Genomic DNA, 13056 nt, shown 5'->3' with positions numbered 1-13056 from the left:
ACAAATATGCTGGAAAGGATGGAGATAGTGACACTTTAACTCACTCCGAGCTGAAGGACCTTCTTCAGAATGAACTTGGAGATATCCTGGGCGTGAGTGATGCCTGTTTGATTGCACTGCAACACTGCAAAACTGCCCAATTGTAGAGTTTTGTACTGAGATATTATATCTATATCCAATGTGATTGTTGTGGATGACCCGTCTGATGCTTTCCTTCATTCCAGAAAACCACCGACAAGGCAGCAGTGGACAAAATTTTCAAAGATTTGGACGTAAACGGAGACAACAGGGTGGATTTCAAAGAGTTTGGTGTCTTGGTCTTGTCCGTGGTTGTGATGTGCCACGAATTCATGAAGTCATGCAAATGAGGATCTAACGCCACCTTGGGGTCGGCTGAGAGAGTAACAGAAAAGAGGAGGGCCCCATTGACAGATTGATTTGTTGAAGGGTTGCATTATTTTCTACTGCTCAAAGCCACGAAAGTCAAGTCACAAAAATGATATTGCAATGTAATAATAAATAAGAATTTTTTTCTCTGAAACACTGGCGTTGTTCACTTTGTCAAACAGAACATTAAAAAAAATCAAATTTTTGGTGACATTGTGTGGAACGTGCGTGTGTTTGTGCAATAATTTTCTTGTCTCTTATAAAATGCATGATAGTCATTCAACAGCCACATGAGCTGTGTATAATTAGTATCTTCTTCCCCGCTGGAGAGTTGCATAAATATGTCATGGACATAATCTCTGTAATCTGATTCTTGTGATATGTTCCCACAACATCCTCTGTGTCTTAATTCTGTTGACACACTACACGCCCTGCAGGTAGATTCCCCTCGGATTGGAAGTAACTTTACCTGAATGTTTTGTTTTGTTAGATTTGGTCCCAAGAGCAGCGATTTTGCTGTGGTGCTTTGTGTTCCCATGTCACGTCCAGTTCGGTGGGTCCAAAAATGAGATGTTGATCTGCTCTCAAATGTGAGCGTGTGTGTGCGGAAGATGGACGACCGGACTGTGTTGAGGTCAAACTAGAAAATCCTTCTTCTCTACTGTGTGACCCATGAAGAATCATAAAATTTCAAATTAATTGTGAGTGTCACAATAGGTGTAATGATGTGTTTTGAGTTAGATGTAGTTATTGATCAGTCCCTGGATAAATACCTGGTTGCCTGCCTTTAGAGGTCAACCAGGCACATCCAACTGGGAGGAGGCCCCGAGGTCGGCCCAGGACTCCCTGGAGAGATTATATCTCTTGCTAGGCCTGAGAGAGTCTCGGGGTCCCCCCAGGAGAGCTGGAGGAAGTTGCGGGGGACAGGGATGCCTGGGCTTCTCTGCTCTCTATACTGCCATCACGACCCCAAATGGACGATGGATGCATAATAACAATTCTTATTATTATTATTATTATTATTATTATTATTATTATTATTATCATTATTATTATTATTATTATTATTATTATTATTATTATACGTTATCTTTGTATAAAATCGAATATATAAATGTACAAGTTTTAAGTTGTATTTTTATAGCGATTATTAATCAGAAGGAAAATATTTTGAATAAGCGCCTTTGGCGAAAACGCAGTGTTTAACGTGACCCAGCTTGACGTTCATCCCGGAGCCTGAAGGCAGCAGACGGTTACCGAGCTACCGGGGCCGGTGACGCCTCTGGAGCCGGTGACGCCCCCGGTGACGCCTCCAGCGGGTCACGTTGTGCGGCCGTGTCTCGTGACGCCGAGCAGGGGCGGGCTGAGAACAACAGTGTCGGTCTGTGGAGCTCCGGCGGCGCTGAGGGACAGAGCCCGAGTGTTGTTTTGAATTTGGTAGAAGACACCGACTGGCAGTTGGCGGTGGAGGGGTGGGGGGGAGTGTGCCTGAGAAGAAGATGGCGGATGTAGGAGACGATGAGATTCGGCCGGCTCTCCCTTCGGCGTCCCGCAACGGTCCGGCGGTCGGCTCGTCGGCGGGCACCTCGGGCCAGACCGCCGCCACGGTGATGTCGGGTCCGCGGATGGTGCGGATCGTCAAGTCGGAGTCCGGCTACGGCTTCAACGTTCGCGGTCAGGTCAGCGAGGGTGGGCAGCTGCGGAGCATCAACGGGGAACTGTACGCGCCGCTCCAGCATGTCAGCGCCGTGCTGCCCGGAGGAGCCGCGGACCGGGCCGGGATAGCAAAAGGCGACCGGATCCTGGAAGTGTAAGTGGGCTTCTTCTGCTCGGAGGTAGCATCCGAGGCTAACCGCGTAGCTCGAGTCTCCCTCTTCAAGGCATGTGTTGTAATTAGCCTCCGTGTGTCACCAAAACACAACTCGCCGTGGGAAACGATCTCACTTAAAAAAGAGGGACGAATTCACAACCGAACTCTGCGTTTTGTTGACGCGGAGCGTTGAAGCTCATGCTGGCGAATTTGGGCAGAAAGCGAAGCGGCTTACATAAGTTGGACAACAGGCTGTGCATGTTGATTAGCTCCGGCTAGCTGCCGCTGCGGTGGCTAACAGCAACACGGCGTCCTGCGCAGCGGCTGCTTCAGCGTGCTGCTGCCGACAAACTTCAACCTCAGCCGGGGTCACGATACCGACGGTCTGCGTTTTGACCCTGATGGAGAAAAGCAGCGTTGTCGCTGCAGCTCAGTGAGACGGTGTCGGTGTAGGTGCCCTCATCACTGTCATTATGTCTCCTAGTGGGTTCTAAGACGCATGCAGATGAACTGCAGGATAGTTTTCCTCCCATAAAAGTGTCTTAAAAAAACAAATCTGTGGCGTTTATTATCTTTAACATAACTAACATAACATGACGAAGTTTGGATATGTCCATCCATCCATCTTCTTAAGCTCTGGCTCATCCCAGCCTACTAAGGTCGAGGACACGATACACCCTGGACAAGTCACTTGTCCATCACAGAGCAAACACACACCTGTTAAACACTTGAGCTCCCTGTGGTTTGCTCATCGCCTTCCAACAATATTGTCAAAACGCTTCATATTGAGGGACTTTCATGGCCATCTCTGATCCACTTCATCATGCTGGCTTTGCTTTTCTTTTTTATTATTATTCTATCCACAGGGTGATTTCACCCCTAAAGATGGGATTTTATTCAGTGAGTCACGACTGTTTCCAAACATGTTACACTTGGGAGTGATGCTGTGTTGATATTTCTGCATATGGCCCAGTAAAACATTTGCATTTGATCACATATGTCCCCACTAAAAGTCATTCACTTCATATTTGTAAACCTGCTCAACAAGGACAGTTTTCACGATAACTCCTTCCTTCATAAACTGACTTCCTGAAGCTGCACGCGTGTGTATAGAAACTTTAAAATCAGTGGAAACATAAAATGGGTAGCCGTGAAAGTGACCATAGGTTAAAAGTTTAAAAAAAACAAGGAAGAAACACAAAATAGGGAACGCTTCCTTTTACTTCCACTTGCTGAGGCATCAGTATAGTTTTTACACAGTCTGGTCTTCAGCCATTTAAACCTTCGAATCTCTCCGGAGTCACATGACACACTACAATACTTACATGTGACTTATGAACCAGTGTGACTGCGCCGCAAAAACCTCACAAAAAGCCGGTCGGGTTTATCTCGTGTCAGCAGTTTGTTTCAAAGTTTCGACAAGAATAATGTTCATATGTGGCGTTTAAATTCTGGCTCGTATCGTCACTGCCTGAGTGGTGCTTGTGGAGATGATCAGATAAGAAGAAAACGTTTTTCCTGCTCTGTGACTTAAAGAAAACTTTATTGGGGCTATTAGAATGTTGTACTACTAAATGAAGTGTCTCTTTTGCTCAGTTATTCTCACAGTTGGTGGCAGATATAGAGTATTTAGTTAAATCTATTGTGTGGCGGAAATATGACACCGTCACAGTAAACAAGTGCAACATTTTTGAAGTGCGAAGGCCGGCATGTAAAAGGGGAAAACACAACTTATCTGAAATGAGACATGACAGTCAAGTCATGTTTCTGCACGTGTGAGTGGTGTACACAACAACAACAATGGAGGCTTCCAGAGTGCGGCTCATTTGTCTGAATTCAACAGCCCTTCTCGTATAAAGTGCACATTCACTCCACCATCATCCGGATCATAGCAGATACTGCGTGAGCCTTCATGTGGACTGACAAACAAATTCAGTTTCCAGATGACATTTACTTCAGTCCTAATTTAGCTTCATTAGTGTCTTGAGTCTAATTGACATCGACGCGTCCAGACGCGAGTTGTGTTTCTGTTTTGTCTTACAGGATCCGCATAGTTTTGAAACTTCTTCCCTTTGTCTTCCTCCTCCTTCCAAATGTTTCTACTCGGTGGACCAGTTCAGATTAATTCCGTCCTCTCTATATCTGTGACCACGTCACGCCACCGCTCGCATGATTTTCACTTTCCACCAGCCTCTTCGTTGTGCCTCCATAAAATGAGACGCGGGGACTCAGATGAACGCGGTGCGCCACGGACGGAGCCTGTCGTCCAACCCCTAACTGTTTCTCATGGGCAGATTAGCAGAGACACCTGATGCTGGTGCCATCTGGCCTTCGGCAAAGCCAAGGAGGGAGGTGTGTGTGTGTGTGTGTGTGTCTCGGAGCACCAAAGGAGAGGGGAACATTAGAGCCGACCTGGTTACTCAACACTACCAACACTGCCAGTCAACGGACAAAAGTGCAGCGACACACAATAAAAGGATGTCACGCTGGAAAAGATTTGACCTTTTTTTTTTTTTTTAAGCAAATTATTGTTATAATCATAGATGCATGAATCTCTATCCACACTAGTACTTTGAAGTGACAGATCTCCATTAAAAAAAAACGTTAATCTATATAATTCCTTGTGGAGTTCAGGGGTTTGGCTGTTGAGAGCCGATGACTCAGTTTGTTGTCGCTGCATGCCTTCAGGGTGTCTTAGGTAACACTAGTGTGTCTGGATTTCAAAGGGGACCTTGTACTCTAATTATTAGTGGGTTTTCATTATATTGTCTTCCAGAGTACCAATTTGTACTTCATGAGCAAGCGCTTGTAATTTGACACCAGCCTCGTCGTCTTACCTGACCAAGCTGAAATTGGCTGATGTGGGGTTTTGTTTTTTCTTCAGTCATTGACTTGAAGTCCCGCTGGATCTTTTCTCAGTCCTGGTCAATGATAAAAGTTCCTCTGGTTGAATCACGATAAATTCTCTCCTGTTAATAACATTGATGTTGCATTTTAAGAATTTGTTTGGAAGAGTTGCAATGTAAATGCGACATGACTTTGATACAATCCGGCACAGGCAGACGGGAGTCGTTCGGGGCGCCGTGGAGGCGACGTGCTCCGCTCAGCACTCGATGCTTCAGAGCCCCTGTGCGTGCAGAGTTGAATGAACTGCCCTTTTGAAACATAGATTGATTGTGTGGAAACACATTTTGAGGAAAAGGGAAAGGAAAAAAAAAAAAAATGCATTGAAATCCTTTCTCTCTATTTATTCATGCTTCCCGCTCATTGTGCCTGGCATCTCTGTTTTGGCTTTCTTCCAGTAACGGGGTGAGCGTGGAAGGTGCGACCCACAAGCAGGTGGTGGACCTGATCCGCGCCGGGGAGAAGGAGCTGGTTCTGGCCGTCTTGTCTGTCCCACCTCAGGAGGCCGACGGGCTGGAGGGCGGCGAGGATGTCCAGCCCAACTACGACTACAGCGACAAGCAGGCCGTGCCCATTTCTATTCCCACATACAAGCATGTGGAGCAGCACTCCGAGAGGTTTGTGGTGAGTGCTGATTCGACACACGACCTTCACAGCTGACATTAAACAGAATCTGACATCTCCCTTGTAGGAGGAGAATGCTTATCTCATCATGGATAGAAAAAAACCCCAAAAACAACCTCGAACTCTTGAATTAAAACTTCGCAATCAGACGCTTTATTGTCTGTTTCCATGGCGGTAGGTGTACAATGTGTACATGTCAGGTCGGCAGCTGTGCTCCAAACGCTACCGGGAGTTTGCCATCCTGCACCAGAACCTCAAGAGGGAGTTTTCCAACTTCAACTTCCCGAAGCTTCCCGGCAAATGGCCCTTCTCCCTGTCGGAGCAGCAGCTGGACGCTCGGCGCAGAGGCCTGGAGGAATATCTGGAGCGAGGTAAGCTGCTTTGGAACGCTCCCCTGTGGATAAACCTGCTTATGGGTAGATTTTTTTTATTTTTTTTTTAAACAAGGGAAAACACAAAAAGCAATCCATATGCTCAAGAAGAATTACTCCTCCATTTTCAAAGCGCTGGTTGAAGTCGAGTAAGAACGATCAAAATGAGAGCGGACGTCTTGTTGCTCCGACTGTCATCAGTTTTCAAAGTGTTCAGTAAATTCTGCAAATATGAGCACGAGGGGGTTACAGGCAGGGTGGCATTTAGCTGGCCTTTGTTTATTTGATTTACTTTGACCCCTCTCCATCTTTCTCCGCCGTCGTCTCCAGTGTGCTCCGTGCGGGTGATCGGGGAGAGTGACATCATGCAGGAGTTTCTGTCTGAATCAGACGAGGTATGCGACCTATGCGACGCCAGCTGAGAATCGTCAAACTCGTTGTTTTTAATAGGAGCGTAGCAGTAAATCGCCACAGATACAATCTATTTGTCAATCATCAGCGTGCTCCTTTTGTACATTTTTCTCTGCGCAGAACTATAACGGCGTGACGGACGTGGAGCTGCGGATAGCGCTGCCAGACAAAACCACCATCTCGGTCAGAGTCCGTAAGAACAGCACCACAGACCAGGTGTACCAGGTAACGTCGCGTTACTGTGTAGGAAGGAACAGGCTTCGCGTTGGACTCTCGTGTTGTGTAATTTGTCAGCATGGCTCTTGTCATTCTCTTTTCTAGGCGTTAGTGTTGAAGGTTGGAATGGACAGTATTATGGCCAGCTACTTCGCCCTGTTCGAGGTCATCAATCACTCCTTTGGTAAGAACTGGATGAGATGCATCTCACCGTTGACTTTCTCAGTCTATCATTCCATTAATGTTATTTATATTATATATATAATAAAAATAAAAATAAAAACTCATCTAATTAACTCACTCAGCTGTGGGGTATGTGTGTAGTTTTAGAAAATACGGACCCTTGATAGAAGACTTTGATATTTGGGACAGCGAGTTACCGTTGCCTCATTTCTCCGTTCCTTTTTTCTTTTTTCTGCGTCGCAGTGCGGAAGCTGGCGCCCAACGAGTTTCCTCACAAGCTTTACGTTCAGAACTACACGTCGGCAGTGCCGGGGACTTGTCTAGCTCTACGCAAATGGCTGTTTAGCTTCCAGGAGGAGGAGCTGCTCCGAGACAACCCGCTGGCGCTGCACTATTGTTTTCACCAGGTAATAACTATAATTCTGTCCTGTTTGACATGGATTTGTTTCTTTCGTTTCTTCTTCTTTTTTGAAATATTCTTGATTTTGAAAAGGCTCATATTTCGAAAAAAGCTTTTCCAAAACCAATAAATAGATACAAGTACATTAAACGCACAAAGCTTAGACCGCTGAGTTTCTCAGATATTTGCTTGTGACGTACAGTCTTATGCACAGTCCACTGTGTCCTCATCGCTCCCGTTCCACCTTCTCCTGCCTCTCATCCTCGCTGCCCTACAAAACATTGAGACTCAGGCGGGTGTCCACAGATCACATCCCGCTCGTTTGGCTCGTTTCTGAAGCCCTTAGATCTGTCAGGCAGAACTCCACATACTGGAACACCTGGAGCTGAATATTAAACCCCGAATATAACACAACAACTTTTTTACGGGCCAATTACCACAGAAGGAAAAGCAACTGTGTCTCCTATCCAGACCATTACAGTATCTGTGAGCATTTACTCTATTACTTTCACTGTTCAGTAGTTCTCCAATTTAGTTAATATAATGTATGAATCAATAATATTTCATCAAAATTATTCCAAACATACTTTTTCATTAAACCGAGCAAAAACCGAATCTGTGCTAACTAAAGAATGCCGGTCTGGGACAGAGATTTACTCTTGGCAGCAAATGAAACTGACATATTATTAACCCGCCGCCGTTCACTTCCACCCATCCTATCACCAACATTTGAATAGTCACCATTTCATCAGGAAAAACCAGAGAAAGATGTGAATTCACTAGCGGGTGAGATGCCTCCAAAGCTTTTTGAAGTAGCAAATATGAACTGAGAGGAAAATAATTCACTAAAATTAGCTGCAGCAACATCCTGCGGGCTGCTGACCAGTAAAGGTCAATACCTGAAGCATTTTCAGCTTGCGAGGTTCAGCAGTGAGTCATTAAAGCAAACATGAGAGCTTAAAAATAACCCGATCTGGAATATAACAATCTCGGGCTAATTGATGGTTATTTCTGCGTCTATTCTGGCCTCATGGGGCAAAGTCGTGAGCACAGCATTGAGGTTTCACATCTTGTTTAATTAATACGGATTGTTTTTATATTAGGAGAGAGCTGCTTTCAACACGTCCAGCACTTAACGCTGTGACATTATCATTCATTTAGGAGTGCGTTTCTGCAACCGCGGTCTTCGATATTTCCTCACTCAGCACTTTTAAGCTGATGAATGATCAGCTCTGTTCTGCACCAGCTACTCATTGTCTGATGGTCGGTGCAGATCACATTGTCTACAGCTGGTTGGGTCACCTACAGTCAGAAATGATGCAGTTACTAGAGAATCTGGTGGTTGTGGGCAAGACAATTGAACGATTAGCTGAATGCTGGTGAAGAGCTCAAAAAAAATCTCTCCAGAATCCGATCATATCCTCACAAGGTCCATCACTGCATGTGCATTTTTCTCATATTGATTACAGCAGGTGTAAGACGTAATGCGTTTTCTTCATTGAGCAGCCCCAAATAATATATCCTGTTCTGCCGCTTTATGTTCTCTCTCTTCCTCTGTCTCTCTAGGCACTGGACGATGTGAAGAAGGGATTCATAAAGACAGAGGACAAATCCTACCAGCTGCAGAAACTGGCAGAGCAGAGAAAGATGGCCACGGTCAGTACCACAGACCGCTCTTTGTTCAGGGGAGGGGATCGGGATGAATACACTTTTTGCCTGCTGACCAGAGCCATCACCAAAATGCCACCAAATAGAAATGGACAGGAAAAACCTCGAACCCCTTCACACTTGAGGATGCAGCCGCCTCATGGTTTTAGTGATGGAGCCTTGGACTTCACAGCACATGAACTCGTAGTGACAGGTCCAGTTCATTCACTGCTCTGTAGCTTCTCACGTTGTGAGCAATCCATAATGAAGTATCGGGTAATATCTGATTTCACGAAGGTTTGTAAAAGAAGGAAACGAGGCTCAAAGAGCATTATTGTATAATTTAAAAAAAATCTTTGGTGGAAATTTGGGTTCAAATCATCTTTAAGAAGACCAAGACACAGAGCGAAAAAATATCAGCAGTCTTGTGACAATAGTGTTTTTCATAACTGTGAAGACAACAGTAACACAGTAATGCTACACTCACGAGGAAAGAAGTTGTTTCTCAAAGCGACAAGTGTCACTCATCCGTCTCTCTCTGTGGCCCGTTAGTACCTGAGCCTGTTGCGGACATGCGAGGGCTACAACGAGGTGGTTTTCCCCCACTGCTCCTGCGACTCCAGGAGGAAGGGTCACGTCATCACAGCGATCAGCATCAATCACTTCAAGCTGCACGCTTGCACTGAGGACGGCACGCTGGAGGTGAGAATCCCCCCGTTGGCTGCTTGAACCTGCAGCACACGTAGACGATTCGTGCTTTTGTCCACGGAGAGGCTCCGTGTTTGGACTTCACTGCAGGAAGTAAAAGTGTGGCTCGTATTAACCCTGTTCAGTATTTCCGCCTCGGCTTTATTGTCCCTTTGCGTTCACACAGTTCCTATTGACTGAATCAAAAACAGTGTTCAAGTAAACATTAACTGTGGGTACATGGGCTATAAGGATTCAGATTAAAAGACTTATGACTATATTGACCCTATCACGTTGAAATTATGATCGGATTAAAGGAGGTTTTTATGATCTGATCAGAGTCAAAGTACAAGGCACATCGGGTTCCCAGATGTCAAAGCTTTGCTTGTCTGTTAAGTAACGTCACCACAAGATGCTTCACGCGTGGCGTTTTGAAGGAAATCACTGTGACAAACTGCATCTCTGAAAACATAAACGGCCCCATCTTCAATACTGGGGAGATTCCCGGTGTCGCTGGACGTGGGATCATGTTCCCAGGTTTCAACAGGCTAACAGCCACACTGCCAAACAGCATGGGCTTGATACACTGACTGCACATCAGTTAATTCAATGTTTATGTAAACAGGAAACGTCTGGTGTCTCAATGGGAAAGAATTCGATCAGAATGAACAAAGGGAATGAATCCAGCCATAAAAAGAATCTCTTTATTCCACTTCAGAATCAGGTAATAGCCTTTGAATGGGCGGAGATGCAACGTTGGGACACTGACGAGGAGGGCATGGCTTTCTGCTTTGAGTATGCCAGAGGAGAGAAGAAACCTCGCTGGGTCAAGATCTTCACTCCATATGTAAGTTTATACACCCGCTGCTCTGCAGCATTTCTTCATCACGTGCCTGTGGATTTCCCAGTCAAATGCAACCTGCAGAAATCTGAGAACTCTGGGTCATACAACAATGTGGCTTCACGTCTTAACGGGTCTGAAGAAGTTGTTGTAAAATACCACCAACTGTCACACAGGCCTGATTATGATCATTAAGGCATTTGCTCCAGATCTTATATAAACTGTAGTTAAAAAGAAGCAATTAGTGTAATCATAGGTTTACACAGTGGCTGTTCGGGCTGTGGCGCATTGGTAACCCGAATATCGCCCTGTGTTTTTTCCCTCTCAGTTCAACTACATGCACGAGTGCTTTGAGCGGGTCTTTTGTGAGCTGAAGTGGAGGAAACAGGTAAAGACCACTCCCTTCCTCTCTCCTTTCTGGGAAGCGCACGACTCTGTGCCAGCTCTTCATGTCCAAACTTAGCTTCTTGTCTGCACTGATTCACACGAGTCCTGCAGTCTGTCCTCCAACATGATTGGTTTTACAGTTGTTTATTCACTCCTTTGCTCTCAGGTTGAGGATGAGGCTTCTGATAAAGACAACAAGAACTGCAGTAACAACGGTAAGCTGCAAATGTTGTTCCACATGTGTTTTTTTTTGGCAGAAATTGAAAGAAATAATATTTTCAGTGACGTAAACACCAGAACTAAAAGGTCAAATGGAGGCTGAAGGATCATAATCCTTATTTGTTTTAAAAGAAACGTATTCAGCTACAGTACAGGGTGGTTGCTTTGATTGAAGACAACCATCAAGAAACATGAATTATTCAAAAACTCACTATCTGATGAAACCCAAAATGTCAAGGACAGGGAGAGGATTTTAAACCTGCTCTATACTTCTATACAAAAAAGGAAAAAAAAAATCTATGATCGGTAAAGCACCCCATCAAGTTAAAAATACATCTCTTTACTTTTTAGGCAAATGTTTGTCTATTTGTTCAATAATTTCAGATATTTTTAGTATTTTGCCAAAAAACATCTCCTTTTCTTTTTGCTTTGACGCCCCCCCCCCTTCACTTTGACTTAGAGTCAAATGTCAGCCCAGATTTCACTTCATCACATCCTCAATGTAAAAGAAGGAAGTGATTAAGGTCAAGTGAGAAGAACTAGGAAGCACGGAGGTGTGTTTTCTCTGGTTCCAATGTCAGGATTTGTGTCTAAAAAAAGGAAGCCAGTGCGTTTGCACAGGCAAGTCATGTGAGTTGCGACTCGTCACTTCTAAGAGATGCACTCAGGATGTGAAACTATTTGCCCCTTGTGACACAAATATGTGGACAAACGAATGCGAGGCATGAGAATGACAGAAAAGTTTTACGAGCTACAGGGACAGAAAAGAATCGCGAACTGCCGGGGAGAAAGTGGAAAGCCTCCAGAAGTGACTGATGTGCTTTGTGACATTAATGTGGCAGCATTTTCCTCATTGAAGGTCCGTTGCCCTGAGCCGTCTCTCTCTGTGTTCCAGAGTATCTGCCTCCACTGGAGACGCAGCAGAAGGGATGGCGCCACCTAGGGGGGGAGATTGCAACTTCCTAAGACCTTTTGTAATCCTTCAAAAACAAGTACCGGTCCACTCACATCATCACAGCCACCTCAGAAAGCGCCCATCGACTAAACACACAGCTCAGCGTCAGACTGAGGCGATCCCTGCCCCCCCCCCCCCCCCCCCTCCCCTGAAACAAAAAAACCCCCAAACAAACTGGAAGCGACTGATTTGGGGAAAAATTTGAATTGTCACGCTTGCCTGAACCCAGGGAACACGAGCAACAAGAAGAGCAAACGGAGGAGAGAGAGTAAAAAAAAAAAAAAATACCGAAACTCAACAAAAACCAACGTTCACCTCATTTATTAGACCTTCATAGCGTGTCTGTCGTTTTCCTCCACTGCCTCGGCCCTGTGACGAGGGGCAGGCGCAAGCAGATTGTCTCCTGTGGGCGAGGTGTATCGCGGTCGGGGGTCACCCGCGGCACTGCAGCAAGCGTTTGTGCAAAAGGGACGAGAGAGAGAGAGAGAGAGAGCTGACTTCTGCTGGTGGACTGTGGTGGTCCCGTCTGTCCAAAGTCCTGCGACGTTGAAGCTCGTCCACTGAGCTGAGGAGAGGATAAGAAGGGAGGGATGGGGGGGAAAAAACAAAAACAAAAGAAAGAAAGTGGCTTCCGCTCCTTTCGCTGGCGGTTACAAATGAAACAAAAAGCAAAGTCGTGCTTTTGATGCTGGACATGAACAGATATTATGTTTTCTATCGCAGGAGTCGTCGGTGTCCTGCCGCTGTGGGAAAAACAATGCAAGTGTAACTAAATGGATCCAGATGTGGGGGGGGGGGGTGTGTTTGTAACTGTTTATATGTTTAACGATTTCTGCGTCTGATAAAGTATAGATTAATATAAGAGCTATAGTAATTGGTCTCTTGGTCCAACGTGGTGATATCCTAACTGAGATCTCGTTCTCCCATTTTTCACCTCATCTTCTGGTCGAACCCAAACACCTGTTGGCAGTCGGCCATTATTGTCAGGAGGGGGTTACTCCTCCCCTCCTCGCT

General features: G+C 45.4%; 1 protein-coding gene across 1 annotated transcript; it reads left to right on the top strand.

Annotated features, from left to right (window-relative positions):
* Positions 1-1886: 1886 nt before the first annotated feature.
* On the top strand, positions 1887-12611 carry snx27a (sorting nexin 27a; the record flags this gene model as incomplete). Its single annotated transcript, XM_080516402.1, has 13 exons — positions 1887-2197; positions 5500-5725; positions 5904-6096; positions 6427-6491; positions 6628-6732; positions 6829-6907; positions 7150-7313; positions 8873-8962; positions 9506-9655; positions 10359-10487; positions 10810-10869; positions 11035-11083; positions 11983-12611. 13 exons carry the CDS (start codon positions 1887-1889, stop codon positions 12051-12053), a joined length of 1692 nt encoding a protein of 563 aa, XP_080372528.1. The 3' UTR covers positions 12054-12611.
* Positions 12612-13056: the final 445 nt, after the last annotated feature.

Source organism: Blennius ocellaris (genome assembly GCF_963422515.1).
Source record: "Blennius ocellaris genome assembly, chromosome: 20".
NCBI lineage: Eukaryota > Metazoa > Chordata > Actinopteri > Blenniiformes > Blenniidae > Blennius > Blennius ocellaris.
The sequence above is the reverse complement of the archived record's forward strand: the minus strand, read 5'-3'. Positions and strand labels throughout refer to the sequence as shown.